Raw genomic sequence first — 23,983 nt, forward strand, 5'->3', positions numbered from 1 at the left:
GGAACAGTAGAAGAGGTATAAAAATAGTGTTTTGTAACGGCGAAAGGACATGCCCGGGTCACTTCCAGAGTTTTGGCCAAAAACTGTAAAATCGAACTCTCTCAAAACACATACGAATGAGAGCTATATCTCCAATACAAAATCATACACAATTTTACTTTTCTCGGGAAACACGATTTTTGTCAATATTAACCCTGGTAATAGTGTAGTTCACCACTTATGAGTATTTTCAATCAATCAACAGCTCAAAAACATATCTTAGGGTGCAGTTACACTTGAAGGATAGGATGGTGAATATCCTTGAGAGGCAAAGTCAGAGCCCTGACTTAAATCCTATAGAAAATCTGTGGATTGACTTGAAGAGAGCAGTCCATCACCATTCCATACAGAATTTGACTGAATTTTTCTGCACAGAAGATTGTGCAAATATTCTCCAATCTAGGTGTGCAAAGCTATAATAGAGACATATCCAAACAGATTGATGGCTGTAATGAAAGCAAAAAGAAGCTCTACAAAGTAAGGCAGGGGTATGACTTTTCCAACCCTGTTTTTCTAGTTTTAATTATTTTTTATTAATTTTCAGAACTGTTGACTTTTTTTTCATTATTTTGATGTTGTACAGCTAAATTTGTAAATAAAACCGGAAAAGATTGTTTTTAAAATGGGTTTGGATTTCAGGCTGTAAGACAAAAAAAGTAACTATTTCAAAAGGGTATGATGACTTTCTATAGGCACTGTATATTCAAAGCTCCTGTGAAAGGGGTCTACTTTTTCACCTTTGTCGTTTCCAACCCACGGTGGAAAAGAGCTTCTGGGGTAAAGTTGATGAAGAACGGGGAAATGGTTGTCTCGGCGACAGATAATGCACCTCGACGACAGGACACAGAAGACACCACAACTAACTCAGTCACTCTTCTGTTGGAACCAGCAGACCAGGTGTACATTGAGATGTGGCAAAGCAGAGTCATCTACACTGATGGAAACAGGCGCAATACTTTCAGTGGCCACCTTCTCTACACCATGTGAATGATCTTCTGACAAAATTGAAATATTTACACTGTCATTCTATTTACAGAAAGTATTAAAACTGCTAAAGTGAAATAAATCACCCTCAAAAAATGAGCAACCAATCAGGAGCGCCGAAGCGAGTGTTTGATTCAAATAACAATGGCGGCACGCAGCGAGGAGTCTTGTGCTGACATTGATTCTGCTATTTCAACCGTTTTGTCGGATCTATCGAGTATTCATTCTTTAAAAGATTAACAGAGAATAGTTTTGAAGACATTTATTGGTGGCAAGGATGTTTTTACTCTTCTTCCGACCGGGTTTGGCAAGAGCTTGAAGAAGCCGAGCACGTCATTCAAGATAACAGGCAAGTGGTTTATCAAATCACATGCGAGGATGTTTTACAAGGACCCGCCTTCAGAAATACATACCCTATCGAGAAGTCCCAGATCCTTGTGTGAAGCAGACAGCGAACTACAGGATCTGGCGAAAGTCAGGTTAGGGGAAATGGGGAGGTATGAAAAAATGCAGAAATTTGATGTGATTTAAAAAAAAGAATTTCTTGTGATTACCTCTAATTATACAGAGGCATTCTATACGCCATTGGATCTCCTGTTTATTTTGATATGTAGTTTGCCATAGGGCAGTTACGAAATCGTGAAATATTTCACAGAGAAGAATGGGTATGACGCAGAACTGAATGTGACATTCATTTTTGTATGTAACTGTAATTTTCAACGCTAATTATCTCGCGAACCGTTCATCATAGAAACTAGCGGCTAACGCCATTGGAACGGTCAGGTTCTGCAGTTTCATATGATAGGCCCTATGCCTGTTATTTCTGTGCGAGAAATTCTTCGCGCAGCAATATGACCGAGAAGAATGGGTGCGGCCGCGGCCGAATGGTGCGTCTCTCGAAGAAGGCAGAGAGGGTCAGCCGGCGGTCCGTAGTAATCTTCTCACAGGTAAGCTACCGGGCCGCGACCCATAGATTGAGAAACACTGATAGGGATAAGGCACTGTCGTAGCTCGTGGGTAATGTAGTCTTTCATAGGTCTTGTGATATTGTCTATTCTCGGGCCACTGTCGCTGCGTCGGATCAGTTTCAGTAAGTACCGGAACGCAGAAAAAAGTGGCGGAACCCAAAAGACGAAAATACAGAAGTTCCGGAACTGCGTTTCGCTGCGTTCCGGCCCACTTCAAGCACTGGGAACCGGCAGACCAGATGTACATCTGAACTGACGGGAACAGGCGCAATACTTTCACCACCTCCTAGCCACCTCACATTGGGTGTACCTCAAGGATCTGTGTTAGGCCTACTACTTTTTAGTCCCTACATTATATTCAAATATCTTGGTGTGATGTTAGACTCAAATCTCAACTTCAAAAACCACATAACAAATTTTGACAGATTAGATCCTCTCTTTCCACAGAGGCTGCAAAGATATTTCTCCATACCCTAATTTTCTTCCAGATACTGTATTACCTACTGGGGGCAGGCCAGTCCAACAACAATCAGGCCCAAAGACTAAAGTCTTTGCCTTTTTCAGCATGTTAGTTTGCTTTTCATCTTTGTTATGTTTAAACTAATTTAGTACAAAAACATTGTGATCCGAGACGTCTCCACCCTTATTTAAGTGGTTGATGTTGACATTAATCTAAGCCCACCAGAGGACACTCCTTTAGGAGGGCACTATATATACCCTTACTAGACAGTGGTCTAGGCACAGCTTCACTCCTGGTGAAGGGTCATCTGCAGTTGCATCTCCAGACATCACCACAAGCAGCATGTACAGGAAACTGGCCTCCATTTTGGTTCTGCTGCTGGGCCTCTCGCAGGTCCTGGCTCAAGAGGTAAGACCTGGAGGAACTGCCCAACATCTACAGACAAAGTTTTTAGAAGTCTTACAAGTTTACAAGTTGTGTCTTTGTCTTACACTACTATGTTCTTTCCCATGCTTATTTCAATCCGTGTGTTCCCGATAGTCAGTAACACAGTATTCATGGAGAGTGTATTGACTGATTCTAACATCCTGTTATTATCCAACTCTCATACCTCTGAACTCACTCCACATGATGTTCTTCTCATCACCAGGACCCATCCAGTACAGAGGGTGAGTGTGTCATCTGTGTGTCTTTGTCACACACTGCTCCCTACAGGTCAGTTGTTGTGATGTAGATAATGAAGATAACGTTGCGTGTTTGGTGTTATTCCTTCAATAGAAATTGACGAGGAAGTTGACATCTCTACAAGAATCCTGGAAGCCAACCAAAGTAAGACCGTGCTTAGATACATCTACTATTATATTAAAAACCTTAAAATCATTCAATGGCACACAAAGAGGTCTGCAAAGATGATGTTTATCCAGAACGGGTTTGTTTGGTCTCTGTTTGTGTCTGTGTTTCCCTCCACAGACGCTGAAACCAGCAATAATGAGATTCTTAAGAAGCTAATGAGACGGTTGGAGATCACAGAGACACAAGTGAAGAGTCTAGTTTGCCAAAGTAAAGGTAATGTGAACTGGAGATAGAAAACAATGCATTATTCTGAATTATGGATGGATGCATACTTTAAGCATGAAGGGCCGTTCACACCAAGAACAGTAATTATAACGATAAACATATAACTATAACCAAAAACGATAAAAGCGCCCATATTGACCAATGAGCAGCAAAGTCTCTCCTTGTGTTAATGGATGTGATAGCTAAAATTTGATGGATTCTGATTGGCTGTTAGTTTTGTGTTACTCTGAAAGTGATGCCCAACGATAACGTTCTTCATGTAATTATCGTTATAGTTTCTGAAGATCATCATTCATATTAACAAGAACAATATTTTATGATCGTTATCTTTATATTGAAAAGCCCTTTAATCTCATTGAATTTGTTGGTTTAGCCCTAGAAAAGCTACTGGACAATCTCAACCAGACACGGGAGACTAAAGGTGAGAAATGTCAGAAAATTACACTCTGCTGGTTGTTAACAGTGCTGGATGCAGAGAGATTTAAATTGCTGTAACCCATGTGCTGTAATATACAGTATATGAGTCAACATGTGATCTAACAGTGGTCCCATTTGCAGAACTTACTTTAATTATAACATGTTCAATACTATTTCATGTGTCCTGAATGAGTCTTCTTGTCCTATGCAGTGGCTTTCTCTGCTACACTACAGAGTAACACAACACAAAAAATCATTGGACCTTTCAAAGAAGATTTCCTACTAAAATATGAGAATGTGATCACAAATGTTGGGAGTGCCTATGATCCCAAAACAGGTAATCACAAGTGTTTTTAAATTTCTATACTTGTTATAATGTTGAGGGAACTCAATGCGCATCACAATTTTAGATAGATTTTTCAATCAAAGTATTTTCAACTCGTACTAATTTTGGGATGGTTTTTCAATCTAGTAAGACTGTTTTGGTATTTTTTTAACAGGTATATTCAAAGCGCCCGTGAAAGGGGTTTACTTTTTCACCTTTGTCGTTTTCAACCCACGGCGGAAAAGTGCTTCTGGGGTAAAGTTGATGAAGAACGGGGAAATGGTTGTCTCAGCGACAGATAATGCACCTCGACGACAGGACACAGAAGACACCACAACTAACTCAGTCACTCTTCTGTTGGAACCAGCAGACCAGGTGTACATTGAGATGTGGCAAAGGAGAGTTATCTACACTGATGGAAACAGGCGCAATACTTTCAGTGGCCACCTCCTCTACACCATGTGAATGACTTTAATGTAAAAAGTACGATTGAAATATTTACACTGTCATTCTATTTACATAAAGTGCTAAAACTGCTAAAGTGAAATAAATCATCCATTTTCAATCTGTCCTGTCATAGTTGCATTAAGCAGAATTCATTCAGGGTGCATAATCTCAGTGATCTAATGGACTGCTGTTCAAATGTCAATGTTTAAGGCCTGTATAAAAATAATATTTGCGGTGTTGTTAAGTATTTTTATCAAAATATTTTATATTATTTTGAAATATTTTCCATACAACTGTTCTTTCCAAAATAGTGAGAGTCTGCACTGACTTGTACAAAAAAGATAAGAAGTGACAAAATACATCATTATACACAACACAATTGGTGGTACTTGTTTGGTACAACAAGACTCACTCCAACATAAGATATCAACAGCAACAGGAAGAAAAGTGCATACCGTACGTGTGGGTCTAGATTCTGTTTGGCGAGCGGGGTATTGCCAGAGCGGTAGATAAAACAGAGTGGCGACACTCTCATAGACCTCAATAGACCTCTGAAGTTCGCCTACAAAAAAGCCACCACCTTTGCCCATATAAGGAAATCCGGTATCTTGTCATTTTTTCTATGGGAAAATAACATGGGGATTTTGAATTTTCGCACCTGTTCAACTCTCATGGGGACGAAGAAATTGGAAATACAAACGTTTTTCACTACACAGTTTTGTCCACTGCCGTCTAGTGGATACTGTGATCTTCGATAGGTGAAGATGGCACACTTTGATCTTTGCTACCCCTGAGCTAACTTACAATGCAACTTGCCATAGGCAGTTAGCTACAGCCTAGCATAGATCATAGAATCGGATTAGACCATTAGCTTCTCGCCTGCTAGCATCATGCTTAAAAGTGACTAAGATTTCCGGTAATTTTTACATTAAGAGTCATTGCACAAGAAAACCAGGCAAAACCAACAGGAGGTAGGAAGATGGGGGTCGGCCAAATCGGCTCATACTTTGTATCCACCTCTTTCCTTAACCCGGAAATATGTATCGTTGCGATGGTTACGATACTGTTTTCAACTTCCGTTCATTCTGTTAACATGTGCGTTCTCCATAGCAAACTAGGTTATGCCTCAACTTAGATTTTGTTCGAAATGTTGACAATTCTGCCCTCAGCATGTATATACTGCATCACATATAACCGATATAAAATAGAAAAGTTGACTTTTATATGCGTTATAATATGTTAAGCACCGTAAACCGTCACGTTAAAACAGATACAATGCAGCTTCGCCGGAAATAGAAAACCGTCTCGGTGTCATGGCGACCCCCATTGTTGGCTGCGGAATATCGTGGATAGAGAATGGGAACGGAAGTTAGCGGCGCAGTGCATTCTGGGACAAAAAGGGCGTTTTCCTCCATTAGGTGAGGCCGCGGCGCGAATTATAAACAAGAAACCTATGGAAACCTATGATATTTCGAACAAGATCGGCTAGCCAAAACAGTAACACTAGATGTAAACATTTAGGCTGCTTTGCTAAAAACTAGTAGTAGAAGTAGTAATGGACCGTACAGAGACAAGCTCCTGCCAGACGCGAGGAAACGTTATATAGAAAAGATATCTTTGATCGGTAACATGGATCCCTATGACAGACCGTCTGGAGAGTGGACGTGAGACCCTGAAAGTAATACAAAGACACTCGGTTGTTGATTTTTTTTACCTGACGATCGTGGGCACGGACGTTACATCCAACAACACAACAGGTTCGTCCCATGATGTGTGAAAAACAGTGTTAGAAACAGCGAGTTAGCAATGTTTTACGATGTTTACAATGGTACAGCATTGGCAGCAGCGTACAAGTGGCCTCACGTATCCCAGACGCCACCGCGGCGCAACCGCGAAATGTCCGCGACCGCGAAATGTCCGCGACGTCACATTCCCATTCTCTATAGAGAGCCGAAGTCCCGCCCCTTCCGATTGCCTCCATGGGACCTATCTTTGGATTTTTTTTCAATGGCAGTCAATGGAGAAATATAAATTATTTTCTGGTCCCGATTGTCTTGTGCCTTGAATTACCCATAGGCCTATGATGTTTGTCAATTTTAATGACAATTTTTCATGTAAAGACATTTGAAAAGTATGTCGTAACTAGTGAATTACAACATTGTGAAAGATCGTGTTTCCAACGACTACAAACACATCAGTCGCGTTAGTGACGTTAGACCAATTCACAGCCACGGGCGCCAGCAACAGGTCTTATTTGAGCTTCCCCCTTGCCGATGAAAATATCATGAGTCAGAGGATTAAACACATCAGATAAGTTGTATTTCATTCATAGACTGTACAAACACTACTGTTAAGTGACTTAGCTGGCAGCAAGATGTAACCGTTAACTAGCATAATAGCTAGCTAACTAGCCAGCCTCTCGTTTGCTAGTTGGTGGCTCAGTTGGTGACGTGCATCGTTTGAGACGAGAAATGTAGTCCACTGAACGGATTCGCACAAAACTTAGATAACTTTTAAAGTCTAATGAACAACAGAACTTTATTAATGTGAAAAATTATCTTTTAAATTCCCACACATCATATGTGAAATGCACGGTCCAACTCGAACGGGACCAAAAAATAATTGTTATCTCTCCATTGACTCCCATGCATAAAAAATCGTAAAATAGGTCCCATAGACCGGAAGTAGAAGGGCGTGACTTCGGCTCTCTATATGTGATAAGTATGTGGAACTATGAACAGCCATATACTTAAAACCCTCAAACTCTTTTTTGTTGCGGAGTTCTGGGGCCCCTCTCAGAGAACCTCAAAAATCCAACAATTCATGGCTGAAAATGACTGAAATTGCCATTTCTACCCTGATTATCCTGATAAAGATATGAACATGAGCTTTATGTTTCCATAGAGCTTAGGATAGTTTTAAAGACCAAAAGGTGCACTAGGGGGTTATCTGCACCACTGAAAGCAGAATTTTCATCCCTCTAAAATTGGTCATTTTTAGGAGGCATTATCTCACATTCGCAGTGGCTTTGGTGGATGGTTTTACTGTTGCTGGACAGAGGAACATCTTCTGATTAAAAAACAATTGTCATCTAATTGGGCCACACATAATGTGCGCCGTGCCGATTCAATTATCTATGCTAGGCTGTGGCTAAGAGTTGTATCGCCAGACTCACAGAATGGCTGGATGAACGGGAAAAAGGTAAATATCGATTGTTTTGCTCGAGGGGAGGTGGAAAATTAGCTTATTTCCAAAATTGGCGGAATATCCTTTAAAGCCATGGCAGAATACGCACAGATTCTGGGGTTGCTCCACCCAAAATGTGTAACTCCCTCTATCACGCGTAAATGACAGATTTAACCTGTGTTAAAGGGATATTCCGCCATTTTTGGAAATATTCTCCTGTCTCTTGATTAGTTTGTAATGGAGATTGGACATGTTATGCCAGTCTCTCTACTGTGTTCGAAGGTGTCAGTCTACAGAATTGTTAGCATAGATAAATTGATATTATTAGAGGCAGCTGCCAGCGAAACCTTTTTGTCAACAGCGAGTTTTTGAATTATAAATCTACACCTCAAGCATGTCTTGACTCTTTAGAAACCTCAAAGCAAAAGTGAAATTTCGTGAAGTCAATTCTTTGTTAGGCTATGTGATGACACACCATTTTACTGGCTGTTCTACATTAAGTTCAACATGCTTACCTTTTCAAAATTAAAGACTGGTTTGGGTTCTTTCTGGATTTAAATGGCATTCAGAAGGTCAATGAGAAAGTCAACATTCCACGTTTTCAGATCAGCCTGGTTCCTTTTTAAATAAATCACGCCTCTTTCATAAGGCCGCTTTGCTTTCGAACTTGCGCGATGTGGGTGTGACAAAAGCGGAGATGGGAGAATCCGCGTAACACTGAGGTGACCAATTTCAGCGCGTAAAAAAAAGCTTACGCGCAATTAGCGCGCAAACGGGAGAATTCCCCTTTCTGTGTGAATTTCAAAATGTGATGAGAAAGTAGCCTAACAAGGTTTTATATGCTTTTCAAGTGTTTTAGAGTGTTTGCCAACCTCATGTTAGGTTGCCTTTCCTCTTAGTTATGTTCTTGTCTAAACTAATTGTCTACAAAAACATTGTGACCCGAGACGTCTCCACCCTTATTGAAGTGGTTGATGTTGACATTAATCTAAGCCCACCAGAGGACACTCCTTTAGGAGGGCACTATATATACCCTTACTGGACAGTGGTGTAGGCACAGCTTCACTCCTGGTGAAGGGTCATCTGCAGTTGCATCTCCAGACAGCACCTAAAGCAGCATGTACAGGAAACTGGCCTCCATTTTGGTTCTGCTGCTGGGCCTCTCGCAGGTCCTGGCTCAAGAGGTAAGACCTAGGGCCCCTCTCATTCGTCTTTTCATCTATCCTCTCTTCCTTCCTTCCTCGGTCCTCCAGCTCGTTCCCACTGATCTATAAAGTTCAATGGATAGACATCATTGCCGCCCCACCATTCTTTAAATCAGTGGGAACGAGGACCGAGGAAGGAAGGGAGGATAGATAAAAAGACGAATGAGGGGGGCCCCCAGAGGAACTGCACAACATCTACAGACACAGTTTTTTTAGAAGTCTTATAAGTTTACAAGTTGTTATTGTCTTGCTCTGCTATATGTTATTTTTCATTTCCATCTGTATGTTCCTGATAGTCAATAACAAAGTATTAATGGAGAGTGTATTGACTGATTCTAACATCCTATTATTATCCAACTCTCATACCTCTGAACTCACTCCACATGATGTCCTTCTCATCACCAGGACCCATCCAGTACAGAGGGTGAGTGTGTCATCTTCTGTGTGTCTTTGTCAGACACAGCTCCCTACAGGTCAGTTGTTGTGATGTAGATACTGAAGATAACGTTGCGTGTTTGGTGTTATCTCTTCAATAGAAATTGACGATGAAGTTGACATCTCTACAAGAATCCTGGAAGCCAACCAAAGTGAGGCTTTGTGCTTCTAGATACATCTATAAAAGTGAACACTCAACATATGGAGAGACGAGAAACCCCTAATTTGGCACAAACTTTCTCCCCAAAGAAATCTCAGGGTTCCTGATGGAGGGAGACGTGGCCATTCCAAGAGACAGGAATGCCATGAAGTGCGGGAATTGCATGTGGAGGAAGTCACCATCCGGACTTGTGGAAGTGCCGTACAGTGTATCTAAAGATTTTAGTAAGTTGTGGGACTTAATAATGTGTGTGTGTGTGAGTGTGTGTATACTGTACATACATATATATATATATATATATATTATATTCAATCATGTGAGTTTTCAAACATCAATTAGTTAATGCAGACAAAAAGAACAAGATCACCAGAGCACACAGATGTTGATGTTCCTTATTATTATTTTTTCCCCATTTCTGATTGGTGCAGCATAAATACTGAGATTTCAGTGGTTTACAATTTTCATCAGAGTCCATGCAATTGATTTGAATGAATTAGTTAATAACTTATTAACATGTAATGCTATAATGCTTTTCCCCTCAAAGCTACCCAGAATAAGGCTGTTATTCAGAAGGCTATGCAAACCTTCCATGAGAAGACCTGCATTCGTTTTGTGCCTTACGTCAAACAGACGAGCTTCATCAGAATTCAGTCTCATGACGGGTAAGAGCTGTGACAATGTGCACGATTCTTGTCAGAAATATTTTGAAGCTGAAAGTTGTGGTAGTGTTACTTTTACTCCTTCATCAACACCAAGAATCACGATTCACGCTGCATGAAATGAAACTTCTTTTCCTCCCAAAAAATGGTGTTCTTGGTTGCGGCCCATGTCACCCATATCTAAATCCATCACAAGTCTTCCTTGCTCTTCAATAATTGCAGATTACTGAATAGACACATTGACCGAAATGTCGATGAATGAAAGGTGTCCCCTCTATGCAGGTGCTACTCCTCGCTTGGAAGGAGAAGCGGAGGACAAACCATCTCGCTGAACAAGCACGGCTGTGTTTACAAGGGTGTCGTTCAGCACGAGCTGCTTCACGCCCTCGGCTTCCTCCATGAGCAGACTAGAGGTGATCGGGACAAGTACGTCAAGATCAACTGGGAAAACATCCAAGCAGGTTGGAAAAAGAAAAACACTTATGATACTATATTTCTATGCACACATAATAAGATTTAAGTTTGGCTTCAACATTGTGTTCTTTAACAAACAGCTAAATCTCATTAAAAAAAGAGTTTATTCTTCATTCTCCAGAAAATGTTATTTTCTTTTCCCCTCCTTCCATATTTTTGGATGCCAGACCTGGAAAAAGTGGGATTCACATTGTACTCACAGACGGCAACACTGCGCTGTGAAACACATCACTTTCAATGGTTTGCACACACAATAACTGGTCAACGCCATCTTGCCGCTCTTGCACGTGCCGCAGTCGAAGTTCTACTATGTAGAACTCTAACCGCAGTGCCCTGTCAATCATAGGAATTTTGCGCTGAGCCCGACGGCAAGCATAACAAGAATCCTCGGGACGAGCAATAGCGGCAGACAGTGCATGTCATGTGCAATGTGAGGTCCCCTTCAAAAGGACAAAAACACACTTTAATTAGACTAACAATTCCACTTTCTTCTCACAGGCGTTTCCCAAAACTTTGCAAAGTATTCCACTAATAACCTGAACACGGCGTATGACTATGGATCCGTCATGCACTACAGCAGGTGAGATGAAAATCTTTTTTTTTCAAACTGCGTAGAGTAGAAATGTTAACTCAAATGATACATTCCGCTGCACTCAATTGGATAGACTTAAAGAAAAATTGTGCAGTGGTCGATGGGTCGATTCTAAAAGCCCCGGTAAGAACCAAACCAGATTCTGTTCAAATATACCTATGGCAACTGAAAAATATAAGGTTCATTTATCAAATGTTATTTTGGTGTATTAAAAAGCATCGTTGTTTTAGAATTTCCGAACAAAAAAGATTTTAGTCTTTTAGTCTAATTATAGTGCTTTTACGATAATGTATTTAAAATCATGTGCCTTCGGGGACTTGTGGAACTATTAACTACAACCTTTTTGGAGGTGAATAAAGAACGTTAAACTAGCTAGCTAAGTAACCTGCTTGGGGAGGAAGCTGATGTGAGCGATTGTATGGAGACTAGCTTGTATAGTGCTGTAGCCTACAGACGCCAGGGCTGGCTTGTTTGTAAGTAGCAGGGTAGTGTATTCGTGTAAATTAACCCTCATGTTGTCCTCAAATCTTGCCGACGTTCGTTATCCTTGGGGTCAATTTGACCCCAGCTAAAAAAACTCTCAAAAAATGATTAAAATATTTTTTTTTACCCAGTTTTTTTTGTGGTAGGTACTTAACAAGAGTGTCATAACCACCATCAAAAGCCCTACAAAACAATCCCACCCCCCCCCCCCCACACCCCTTTATGAACCCTGGAACCCTGGCTGGCAATATGGCCAATCCAGTGTCAACAGCCCAAAGGCTGACTTTTTGGACTTTTTCAGACCTGCCAAAATAACTTATATGTAATATGTACTTGTATATGCAATAATGATAATAACTACATGTTCTCATACTATTACAATAATAATATCCATAATGTGTCAAATATTCATTTTCCTCATGTTTCATAAAAATGGGGTCAAATTGACCCCAATACCACCAACGTAACTATTTTTTTTACAGGACATTGGAAACATATTTTTGTGCAAATTTCATGTTTACTCTGTTGTACCCTTCAAATGAGGAAAAGTCATGAAACTTGAAGCAAAACAAAAAAAGTGAACCATATATTTTATGATGTTAAACATTGCTTGGGGTCAAATTGACCCCAAGGACAAGATGAGGGTTAATGTTTTGGTAAAGGTGATGTTAATGCTTTAGTGTAAATAAAAGGCGAAATCGCTTGGAAATATATGTTTCGTGCTCAGATGACGTGATAGACGAGGCTGTGTCGCTCATCTGTCCATCATCATACAAAGCCCGCCCAGATAATTTGATTGGTTCGAACAGCTCTGGTTCGGGCATAGTTAGGCCTACTGCTCAACGGACCAATTCCAGATAGAACTTCCCGATCTCCAATGTTGTGGACGGGGCAATGTTCGGCTGGCTCTCAGGCTAACATATAATTATGTAAATGTTTCACTTTTTCATGGACTTCAGAAAAGCCTTTTCAAAAAATAAGAAGGACACCATCACCCCGATTCCTAATTCCAATGTGAGCATCGGACAGCGGAGAGATTTGTCAGAGATCGACATTGTGAAGATCAACAGGCTGTATAAGTGTGAGGGTGAGTGGTGAAGACTGATGGCAGGCAACTGAATCAAACCAAGAAATATCGTCAACCAGCTTGTTTGCCACATGTGTTGTCATGTCCAAGTTATATATTGATAATGGAATTGGTTATTCCTTCGCAGAGTTATGGACCTCTAGACGAGCCGCATAGCTTGCCTAAATTGAGACTTAGAGCAATTAAGCAATAAGCCCCCAGAGGCCGTGGGTTATACCGTTGAACAGCTAAGGGGTGTTGTTAGGCACGACGCAAAGCGGAGAAACAAAGGCACAGCAATGAAAATGTAACAATGTACTCAGATCATTCTTCCGCCAAGAAATATATTCCTTCCATATGAATGAACGAGACGCAGCCACTCTAGCTTTTGTACTCGTTTTGTGGTAGCGCATTACTATAGAATGAAATGCGGTCAAGGTGTGAGGTTATCGTGATATTTACGACATCGAACGCGATTCAGTCAATCACAATCAAGGACCGGAACAATCCTAGAAAATTCTATTTTAAACTATTATAGAAAATTCAATTAAGATATGGTGGTGCTCAAGAAAAGGGTGTAGAAACCCCTAAAGTCATTCAATGGCACACAAAGATGATTATTCTCCAGAGCGGATTGTCTGGGCTCTGTGTGGCAGAAACAACAAGCTCGTTTCTCTCCACAGTCACTAAAACCATCAGTAATGAAACTCTTGAGGAGCTGATAAGACGCTTGGAGATCACAGAGACCAAAGTGAAGAGTCTGGTCGGCCAAAATAAAGGTAATGTGAACTGGAGAAAGAAAACAATGCGATTCTGAATTATAGATGGATGCTTACTTTAAGCGTTAATAAGGCTAAAAAGTAAAAAGTAAGGCATTAAAGTTATCGTCCTTGGCTTGAAAAGCCATTTAACTTAATTAAACTTGTTTTTTTTTAGCCCTAGAAAAGCAACTGGACAATCTCAACCACGGGAGACTAAAGGTGACTAAAGGTGAGAAATGACAGAAAATGACACACTCTGCTGGTTGTTAATAGTGCTGGAAGCAGAGAGATTTAAATTGCTGTAACCCACGTGCTTTATAGAGTCAATATGTGATCTATCCGTGGTCTCAGTTGCAGAAATATCTTATATAAAATGTTCATAACTATTTCATGTGTCCTGAATGATTCTTCTTGTCCTATGCAGTGGCTTTCTCTGCTACACTACAGAGTAACACAACACAAAAAATCATTGGACCTTTCAAAGAAGATTTCCTTCTGAAATATGATACTGTGATCACAAATGTTGGGAGTGCCTATGATCCCAAAACAGGTAATCACATTATTTAAACTGATATACTACTTGTGGTTAGAATGTTGAGGGAACTCAACTTTGTGTGCAATACATTTTGTTTCAAGTATTTTCAACTGTAATCATTTTGGGATGTTTTTTTCAAGTAAAACTGTTTTGGTATTTTTAACAGGCATATTCAAAGCTCCCGTGAAAGGGGTCTACTTTTTCACCTTTGTCGTTTTCAACCCACGGCGGAAAAGTGCTTCTGGGGTAAAGTTGATGAAGAATGGGGAAATGGTTGTCTCGGCGACAGATAATGCACCTCAAAAACAGGACACAGAAGACACCACGACTAACTCAGTCACTCTTCTGTTGGAACCAGCAGACCAGGTGTACATTGAGATGTGGCAAAGCAAAGTTATCTATACTGATGGAAACAGGCGCAATACTTTCAGTGGCCACCTTCTCTACACCATTTGAATGATTTTCTCTTAAAAAATAAAATGTAAATATTTACCCTATGTCATTCTATTCACAGAAAGTACTAAAAATGTTGAAGTGAAATAAATCATCCATCTTCAATCTGTCCTGTCATTCTATTTACAGAAAGTATTAAAACTGTTGAAGTGAAATAAAATATCCATCAATCTGTCCTGTCATAATAGCGTTAAGCAGAATTCATTTTGCAGAATGCACAATCTCGCATGTAATCTAATGGGCTGCTGTTCAAACAAAATACATGCAAAAAACACATAAAAGACAAAATACATCATTATGCACAACACAATTGTTGGTACTGTTTACAACAAGAGAGTAGCTCATTCCAAAATAAAATATGAACAGCAACAGCAAGAAAAGTGCATACCGTACGTGTGGTCTAGTTTCAAGGCGGGTGAGGAGGGATATTGTATGATCCTGTTCTTGAAGGAACAGATTGTTTGAGTAGAATGTGTTTGAGCTACTCTCTAGCAACCCGCTCAGATCTCCCCCTGAGGTAATCACAATGCTAAGCTACTGACTCATTTCCCCTGCCATTTCACCTCTCTTTCTGCAAGGGTAAACGACAAAAATATACTGAAATAAGCACCCGGAAAGACCGTTAGTGGATTTTTTTTTTAACTTTCAGGTACGTAACAGCACGTTTCATGGGATGACAAAACAGAAACGTTAGATCGAATAATACATTTAAGCTTTCATCTACATGGTGACATACAATTAGCCTAAATACATTTTAAAGTAATAAAGTTTACAATTTGCAAAGCTAATTCTGACTAACAAAGACTTACTCTATGGCCCATTCCAATGTCTGGACTCAGATTCACAGACTTTGGTGCCCGTTCTCACAAAATTTGTAAAGGCTTAGGGCTGTCATATTGAATTTTGAAAGGCGTGAGGGCTTGAGTACACACTTACCGAGCCCTTTCCGTGAGTCTGCATTGGTGCAGACTTCACCTAAGGGAATTACCCACAGTTCAAAGTATTGTGACATTTACCGCAGAGACCATAGGAAAATCCAGAAATTACAAAGATAAACAACAGCACAACACACGTGCATGATGCAACTGTCAGCAAAGTCTTTGTTATCAAACATCGCCATCGCCTTGTTGTCACGGGTACGCTGGCGACAACGCCGCTCCGATCGGCACTATCTCTGTCTTGTGTGTAAAGCGCTTTGAGTTGCAGTCTGTGCACGTTAAATGCGCTATACAAATAAAAAAAATACTTACTTAGTCCTCAGGGCTCACATTCGGATTGGGCCTGTGACTCTTCTGTTGGAACCGGCAGACCAAATGTACAGAGATTGAGATACTTGCAACCAGTCATCTGAACTGACGGGAACAGGTACAATACTGCTGGCCACTATGTGAATGATTTTTTGGGGCAAAAGTGAAATATTTACATCCATACGAATCCCCCCCCCCCCCCCAAAAAAAAATTAACCCAAGAAATCCACAGTGTAGCAGCTACAACTAAGAAAAAAAAAACTTCTTTTGAATCTGAATGTTTGCTGAACTTCACAGCAGAATAAATCAATTCACTAGCCCCTCACTGCTCCCCGAGCGCTGCTGTTGGGCAGGCAGCTCACTGCTGCGGGTTGGTGTGTGCTTCACCTCACTGTGTGCTGTGTGTGTTTCACTATTCACGGATTGAGATAAATGCACTGAATTTCCTTAACGGGATCAAAAGAGTATACTTACTTATACCATATTTTGCTGTTTACAAGGCATAATAATATATAATCATTTGATTACACAAACATTTAATCAGAATAGCCTATAAGACTCAAGTGTTTGCCTTTTTCAGCATGTTAGTTTGCCTTTCATCTTAGTCATGTTCTTGTCTGAACTAATTTTCTACAAAAACATTGTGATCCGAGACGTCTCCACCCTTATTTAAGTGGTTGATGTTGACATTAATCTAAGTCCACCAGAGGACACTCCTTTAGGAGGGCACTATATATACCCTTACTGGACAGTGGTCTAGGCACAGCTTCACTCCTGGTGAAGGGTCATCTGCAGTTGCATCTCCAGACAGCACAAACGCATCATGCACAGGAAACTAGCCTCCATTTTGGTTCTGTTGCTAGGCCTCTCGCAGGTCCTGGCTCAAGAGGTAAGACCAAGGGCCCCTCTCATTCGTCTTTTTATCTATCCTCCTTTCCTTCCTTCCTCGGTGCTCCAGCTCGTTCCCACTGATCTACAGTATAAAGTACAATGGATAGACATTGTTGCTGCCCCATCATTCCTTAGATCAGTGGGAACGAGGACCGAGGAAGGAAGGAAGGATAGATAAAAAGAGGGATGAGGGGGACCCAGAGGAACTGCACAACATCTACAGACACAGTTTTCAACTGTCTTACAAGTTTACAAGTTGTTATTGTCTTGCTCTGCTATATGTTATTTTTCATTTCCATCTGTATGTTCCTGATAGTTAATAACGAAGTATTCATGGAGAGTGTATTGACTGATTCTAACATCCTGTTATTATCCAACTCTCATACCTCTGAACTCACTCCACATGATGTCCTTCTTCCATCACCAGGACCCATCCAGTACAGAGGGTGAGTGTGTCATCTTCTGTGTGTCTTCGTCACACACTGCCAATTGTTTTGATGTAGATACTGAAGATAACGTTGCGTGCTTGGTGTTATTTCTTCAATAGAAATTGACGAGGAAGTTGACATCTCTACAAGAATCCTGGAAGCAAACCAAAGTAAGACTAGTGCTTCTAGATACATCTATAAAAGTGTACACTCCATATAAGACAGAAGAGAACTGATATGGTACAAACTTTCTCCCCAAAGAAATCTCAGGGTTCCTGATGGAGGGAGACGTGGCCATTCCAAGAGACAGGAACGCCAGGAAGTGCAGTAATTGCAAGTGGAAGAAGTCACCATCCGGACTTGTTGAAGTGCCGTACAATGTTTCTGATGCTTTTTGTAAGTTGTAGGAATGGTCAGTGTGTGTGTGTGTGTGTGTGTGTGTGTGTGTGTATAGAGAGAGAAACTAGATACTATGTTTGTGAGGATGAATGTATGCTGAGACTCTGGTCAGTAATGTGTCGATCATGTGAGTTTTCAAACATCAATTAGTTCATGTAGACAAAAGGAACACGATCACCAGAGCACACAGATGTTGATGTTCCTCATTATTTTTTTCAGTTTCTGATTGGTGCAGCAAAAAGACTGAGGTTTCAATGGTTTACATCTTCATCAGAGTTCATGCAATTGATTTGACTGACTTAATCAATAGCGTATTAACATGTTGATATAATGTTTTTTTTCCCGAAGCATCTCAGAAGAAGGCTGTTATTGAGAAGGCTTTACAGACCTTCCATGAGAAGACCTGCATTCGTTTTGTGCCTTACGACAAACAAAAAGACTTCATCAGAATTCTGTCTCAAGGCGGGTAAGAGCTGTGACAATGTGTATGATTCTTGTCAGAAATATTTTGAAGCTGAAGTTTGTGGTAGTGTTACTTTTACTCCTTCATCAACATCATAAATCATGATACACACGGAAAGTGCAGAAAGAGTCAAATGTTTTGTGTTTGTGTATTTTGTTTAAAGTCAGGAAAACAAACAAGCACGGTTTTTCATGGTTTCACTTTGTTTCTTTTTTTTTTACAAATATCCTTACACGTATTCCACAACCTTGGTGTTGTCATCCATCTCTATCAGTGGAAGCTTAGGAAGCGGTGACATAATGTCACTGACTGATGTGCAAATGAAAGCTACAAAACCAAATGTGCAAATTATATATTTTTTTCTCCCACAAAATGGTGTTCTTGGTTGCAGTCCATGTCACCCATATCTAAATCCATCACAAGTCTCCCTTGCCCTTCCACGCTTGCAGATTACTGAATACACACATTGATCGACGAGGCCATGAATGAAAGGTGTCCTCTTTATGTAGGTGCTGGTCGTACGTTGGAAGGACTGGTGGCGCACAAACAGTCTCGCTGAGCGTGAACGGCTGTGTCTACAAAGGTATCGTTCAGCACGAGCTTCTTCACGCCCTCGGCTTCCACCATGAGCAAACTAGAAGTGATCGGGACAAGTACGTCAAGATCAACTTTGAAAACATCCGAGAAGGTGAGAAAAAAATCCACTTATTGTGGTAATATATGTGTGCATAGAAATATAGTAAGACATAAGTTTGGCTTCAAAATTATATTCTTTAGCAAACGGATAAAGAATATTAAACTCAGAAAAACATTTGTGTTTATTTCTCAAGAAAGTGTACTCTTTTCTTTCCCCTCCTTCCATATTTTTGGAGACCAGACTTGGAAAAAGTGGGGTTCCCATTGCACGCACAAACGGCAGTGCTGCGCTATGAAACACATTATTATGACCGCCACTATAGCTAGCGTAGCTAGTAGCACCCCCGCACAACCCAATTTTTGGGTTGCGCAGGGATTGAATGGTCCCCGGGGACCAAACATAATTTTTCCATAGAAGTCTACAGGGTCTACATGCCCACCAAGTTTCATGTGCCCCGGGACTCGTTGAACAAAAATTCAGGAAGTAAATGACCCTATATGACTGCTACGCTAGCGGCGGTCATTAGTAGACTAACAATTCCACTTTCTTCTCACAGGTTTTTCCAACAACTTTGCCAAGCATAACACTAATAACCTGAACACAGCATATGACTATGGTTCCGTCATGCACTATGGCAGGTGAGCACAAAATACACGTGTTAAACTGCATAGAGTAGAAATGTTTACTCAAGTGATGCATCACTTGACAAGCACAAACATTATAATTATTATAGCAACATTTTGTACTAATGTTTACAATGTGAGGCTGTGTCACTCATCTGTCCATCATCATACAAAACCCGCCCAGATAAATTGATGGGTTCGAAGAGCTTTGCTTCGGGCAGATTTCCAGACTGAACTTCCTGACTTAAAATTATGTGGGGGCGTGACTAAGTTCGGCTGGCTCTCACGCTAACATACATGTACCTTAATGTAAATGCCTTCACTTTTTCATGGATTTCAGGAAAGCCTTTTCAAAAAATCGTAATGACACCATCACCCCGATTCCTAACCCCAATGTGAGGATCGGACAGCGGGGTGACCTGTCAGAGATCGACATTGTGAAGATCAACAGGCTGTATGAGTGTGAGGGTGAGTGGTGAAGACTGATGGCAGGTAACTGAGTCAAACCAAGAAATAGTCAACTCCAAAAATGTTGGAAGACATGCTTAAGTTGACAATGTAAAATCATATTTTGGAAATTGATTTTCATGCGTTTTCAGGGCCCTCAGATCCATGCTTTTGCAGTGAACAAAGGTAGCACGTTTGACTTCAGAGCCGATTTGTTGTTTTTGTGCATATTCTGACGTTCGAAAATTCAGAACTCCGGTTATCTCTGTCTACACGCGAATGCATAAACGGAGTATTCGCAAATCTTCACTTTGCCCGGAGTTTTTTAAAAAAAATGTGTTTATGATGCGTTTTCATGTGAATGACAGGTCCAAAGGTAGACAAATATCTTCGTTTTTAGCAGATACCCGGCTACGTGTGTATGGAGCCTCAATTGGCTGTAGGTACAATGGAATACCTGAACCTGTGTTCTAGAGTGGAGGGGGATTAGATAGCAATAAGCCCCGAGAGGGCGTGGTTTATACTGTATAATCGAACAGCTAGGGAGCGTTGTTAGGCACAACGGGAATCGGAGTGGCTAAAGCCTCGGGTGGCTTTTTGCTTTCTTAAAATGGTTACTACGTCGATCTAGCAAGATTTCATGAAACAAAGGCACAACAACGAAAGAGTAACAATGTATTCAAAGATAATTATTCCTACACCAAGAAATACAGTATATTCCCTCCATATGAATGGTTGCCATGCAACAACGAGACGCAGCCACTCTAACTTTTGTGCTAGTTTTGTGGTAGCGCATTACTATAGAACGAAATGCGGACAAGGTGTGAGGTTATCGTGAAATTTACAACGGCATTGATCGCGATTCAGCCAATCATAATCAAGGACCAGAACTATCCGTTTTAGAAATGCTGCTAATACTCAGGTTAATAGTATTAACAAAAACATTAATGGCACAGAAACCCCTAAAGTCATTCAATGGCACACAAAGAAGTCTGCAAAGATGATGAATCTCCAGAGTTGATTGTCTGGTCTCACTATGACAGAAACACAAGCAAGCTCTTTTCTCTCCACAGATGCTGAAACCAGAAATAATGAAACTCTTAAGGAGCTGATGAGACGCTTGGAGGTTACGGAGACCAAAGTGAAGAGTCTGGTCGGCCAACATAAAGGTAATGTGAACTGGAGATAGAAAACAATGCGCGATTCTGAACTATGGATGGATGCTTACTTTAAGCGTTAAGCACTGAAAAGCCTGTTAACTTCATTAAACTTCGTTTTTTTTAGCCCTAGAAAGACAACTGCACAATCTCAACCAGACACTGGAGACTAAAGGTGAGAAATGTCAGAAAATGACACTCTGCTGGTTGTTAACAATGCTGGATGCAGAGAGATTTAAATTGTTTTAACCCACGTGCTTTATAGAGTCAATATGTGATCAGTGGTCCCATTTATAGAACTAGTTTTAATTATAACATGTTCAATACTATGTCCTAAATTATTCTTCTTGTCCTATGCAGTGGCTTTCTCTGCTACACTACAGAGTAAGAAACCACGTAAACTCATTGGACCTTTCAAAGAGGATTTCCTACTAAAATATGAGAATGTGATCACAAATGTTGGGAGTGCCTATGATCCAAAAACAGGTAATCACATTATTTAAAAACTGATATACTACTTGTGATTAGAATGTTGAGGGAAGTCAACTTTATGTGCATCACAATTATTTTCAATCTAGTAAGTATTTTCAACTCGTAATCATTTTGGGATGGTTTTTCAATTAAGTAAAACTGTTTTGGTATTTTTAACAGGCATATTCAAAGCTCCTGTGAAAGGGGTCTACTTTTTCACCTTTGTTGTTTTCAACCCATGGCGGAAAAGTGCTTCTGGGGTAAAGTTGATGAAGAACGGGAAAATGGTTGTCTCGGCGACAGATAATGCACCTCGACGACAGGACACAGAAGACACCACAACTAACTCAGTCACTCTTCTGTTGGAACCAGCAGACCAGGTGTACATTGAGATGTGGCAAAGGAGAGTCATCTACACTGATGGAAACAGGCGCAATACTTTCAGTGGCCACCTTCTCTACACCATTTGAAAAAATATTTACAGTACTGTATGTAATTCTATATAAGGACTAAAACTGCTGGAGTGAAATAAAATATCAATCTTCAATCTGTCTGACTGAAATTTACTGTGCAAATGTGTGAAATATGCTCCTGGAATGACAACAACTCTCAGGCGTGTTTCATGGTGACAATAAAACAGAAGAGTTAAATCTAATACTTTTAAGCTGTTGATTACAGGGTGGCATACAATTTATGAGTTTAGAATTGTACGGTTCTATATCTCCGTTTAGGGTAGTTCTGACATATTGAGCATCAAAGTTTTTACATAGCTAGCAAAACTGTTATGTAGTACCTTTTTTTTTACAAAAATAACACCACACAGACATTAATAAACCCCTAATGGATCAGATGATGTCAAAAACTCAATTTCGACCAAAAGTGGAGACAGAACCTTATCATTCTTAGCTCACGAATTGTCATTAACAGAAAAAATTGGGGTTGCACCCCATGTTCTCCTTCCAGAGGGGTAGTCAAGTTTACCATTCTGATTCGCTCAGTTGAAATTTTTCTCAGTTATTTCCATCATCAGACTGAGGAAGTGGTAAAAACATGCTGTCCATCCAAGAGGGTAAGTTTGCAGAGAGGACGGCTTGACGCCGAAACGCGTTTGTTTTTAGTCATGGTGCTACAATAAAGAATAAAAAGATAACAAACTAGTGAGTGCGGTTCTTTTGCATATCATCCAAGAGGGTAATACATGTTTTTTTTTACAGGAAAATCACCATATAGACTTATTTCAAAAGGGTATAGCTTCTGAATAAGACAACTGACCATCTCAAAACATCATCAGTATATACAGTAATATGTACAGTTGAGGCCAAAATGACTAACCTCCCTGAAATTTTGGAACATTACTCTAAATTCTCCCTAAAATTTCCATCACTATGGTTTTGTTTTGCTTTTAAACACACACCCAGCCTGTCACCTTTCAAGCCGCACCTTTGCCATCAATTAGTGCCAGACAACACCTGAACGTCCTATCGGCATTGATTGTTTACAGTACCTAAGGACTCCAAGGAACAGGCCTACAGCCACTTGAACACCTGTCTGAGAGGGGACCGCCTTTACAGGCATGCTGAAGATGAAAGAAATCAGTTTGGCCCTCAGAAAGAAAATCATTGAGGTCTATTATGGGGGAAGGCTATGCTGTAATTTCAGGATGATTCACAGTCTCTAGAACAGCTGTGCGAGGCATCATTACAAAGAACAAAAAGTTCCAAGTTTATGCATAGCAAACCTGGGCATGGATTAAAATGCTACATATCTCAATCTCTAGAGAAAAAAAATCATCAGAGATGTTAGCAAGAATCCCCACACCTCTGCCAAAATGATAGTTGAGACCTCTGGGGTTGAAGTCTGGAGGAAGACAGTAGCGAGGGCTTTTTATCATGGAGGCTTCTAAAGTCATCGGCTGAGAGAAAAAAAACATAACTCCAAAAGCGATACTTCAAAGTCAGACTGAACTTTGCCCATGCACATTTAAAAGTAAAAAAAATAGTTTTGGAAAACTGTCTTTGGTCTGATGAGATCAAACTGGAGCTGTTTGGGCACATGGATGTTGCCTATGTTCGGCAAAAAAAAGGGAAGGCCTACTGTATAATCATAAAAGTGCAGTTCCCACAGAGAAGCATGGTGGTGGGAGCATCATGTTATGGGTCTGTTTTGCGGTCTCAGACACAGTTTGTTTGGGTGCATGTGATCATGAAAAAGAAAGATTATGTTGACATTTTGAGGGATAACATCAGGACGTCTGCTCTTGGTCTAGGCATAGGGTGCTGCTGGGTCTTTCAGCATGATAATGACCCAAAGCATATGTGAAAAGTGGTCCAAAACGTCAGGGTCCTGGATTGGCCTACACAGAGACCAGACCTCAATTCATTGAGAATCTGTGGCACGTGCTTAAAACAAGAATCCATGCAAGAATACCATGCAGTTTGGAGAGCTGGAGCTAAAAAGTGTCTAAAGAGATGCCAACCTAGTAAAATACTATTCG

At 40.5% G+C, this 23,983-nt stretch overlaps 2 protein-coding genes across 2 annotated transcripts; both read left to right on the plus strand.

The window, feature by feature from the left end:
• The first annotated feature begins 2,793 nt into the window (after window positions 1–2,793).
• On the plus strand, window positions 2,794–13,794 carry LOC134078663 (hatching enzyme 1.2-like). Its single transcript, XM_062534762.1, has 9 exons — window positions 2,794–2,860; window positions 3,096–3,119; window positions 3,229–3,279; window positions 9,793–9,927; window positions 10,248–10,365; window positions 10,645–10,823; window positions 11,335–11,416; window positions 12,871–12,998; window positions 13,661–13,794. Exons 1-9 carry the CDS (start codon window positions 2,794–2,796, stop codon window positions 13,792–13,794), a joined length of 918 nt encoding a protein of 305 aa, XP_062390746.1.
• A 3,002-nt stretch (window positions 13,795–16,796) lies between these two features.
• Window positions 16,797–19,893, plus strand: LOC134089745 (hatching enzyme 1.2-like). Its single transcript, XM_062544190.1, has 8 exons — window positions 16,797–16,863; window positions 17,287–17,310; window positions 17,412–17,462; window positions 17,554–17,688; window positions 18,040–18,157; window positions 18,664–18,842; window positions 19,348–19,429; window positions 19,755–19,893. The coding sequence occupies exons 1-8, from the start codon at window positions 16,797–16,799 to the stop codon at window positions 19,891–19,893; spliced, it is 795 nt and encodes a 264-aa protein (XP_062400174.1).
• Window positions 19,894–23,983: the final 4,090 nt, after the last annotated feature.

Source organism: Sardina pilchardus, chromosome 1 (assembly GCF_963854185.1).
Source record: "Sardina pilchardus chromosome 1, fSarPil1.1, whole genome shotgun sequence".
Classification (NCBI taxonomy): domain Eukaryota; kingdom Metazoa; phylum Chordata; class Actinopteri; order Clupeiformes; family Clupeidae; genus Sardina; species Sardina pilchardus.

What these genes read in the sequence shown, in the direction of transcription:
- LOC134078663 (XM_062534762.1), top strand. Translation starts at nt 2,794, where the DNA reads ATGTACAGGAAACTGGCCTCCATTTTGGTTCTGCTGCTGGGCCTCTCG. An exon ending in GGACCCATCCAGTACAGAGG is followed by an intron (nt 3,120 to 3,228) that starts GTGAGTGTGTCA and finishes TTCCTTCAATAG; the next exon opens with AAATTGACGAGGAAGTTGAC. An exon ending in TCCGTCATGCACTACAGCAG is followed by an intron (nt 11,417 to 12,870) that starts GTGAGATGAAAA and finishes CATGGACTTCAG; the next exon opens with AAAAGCCTTTTCAAAAAATA.
- LOC134089745 (XM_062544190.1), top strand. Translation starts at nt 16,797, where the DNA reads ATGCACAGGAAACTAGCCTCCATTTTGGTTCTGTTGCTAGGCCTCTCG. An exon ending in AATCCTGGAAGCAAACCAAA is followed by an intron (nt 17,463 to 17,553) that starts GTAAGACTAGTG and finishes TTCTCCCCAAAG; the next exon opens with AAATCTCAGGGTTCCTGATG. An exon ending in CAATGTTTCTGATGCTTTTT is followed by an intron (nt 17,689 to 18,039) that starts GTAAGTTGTAGG and finishes TTTTTCCCGAAG; the next exon opens with CATCTCAGAAGAAGGCTGTT.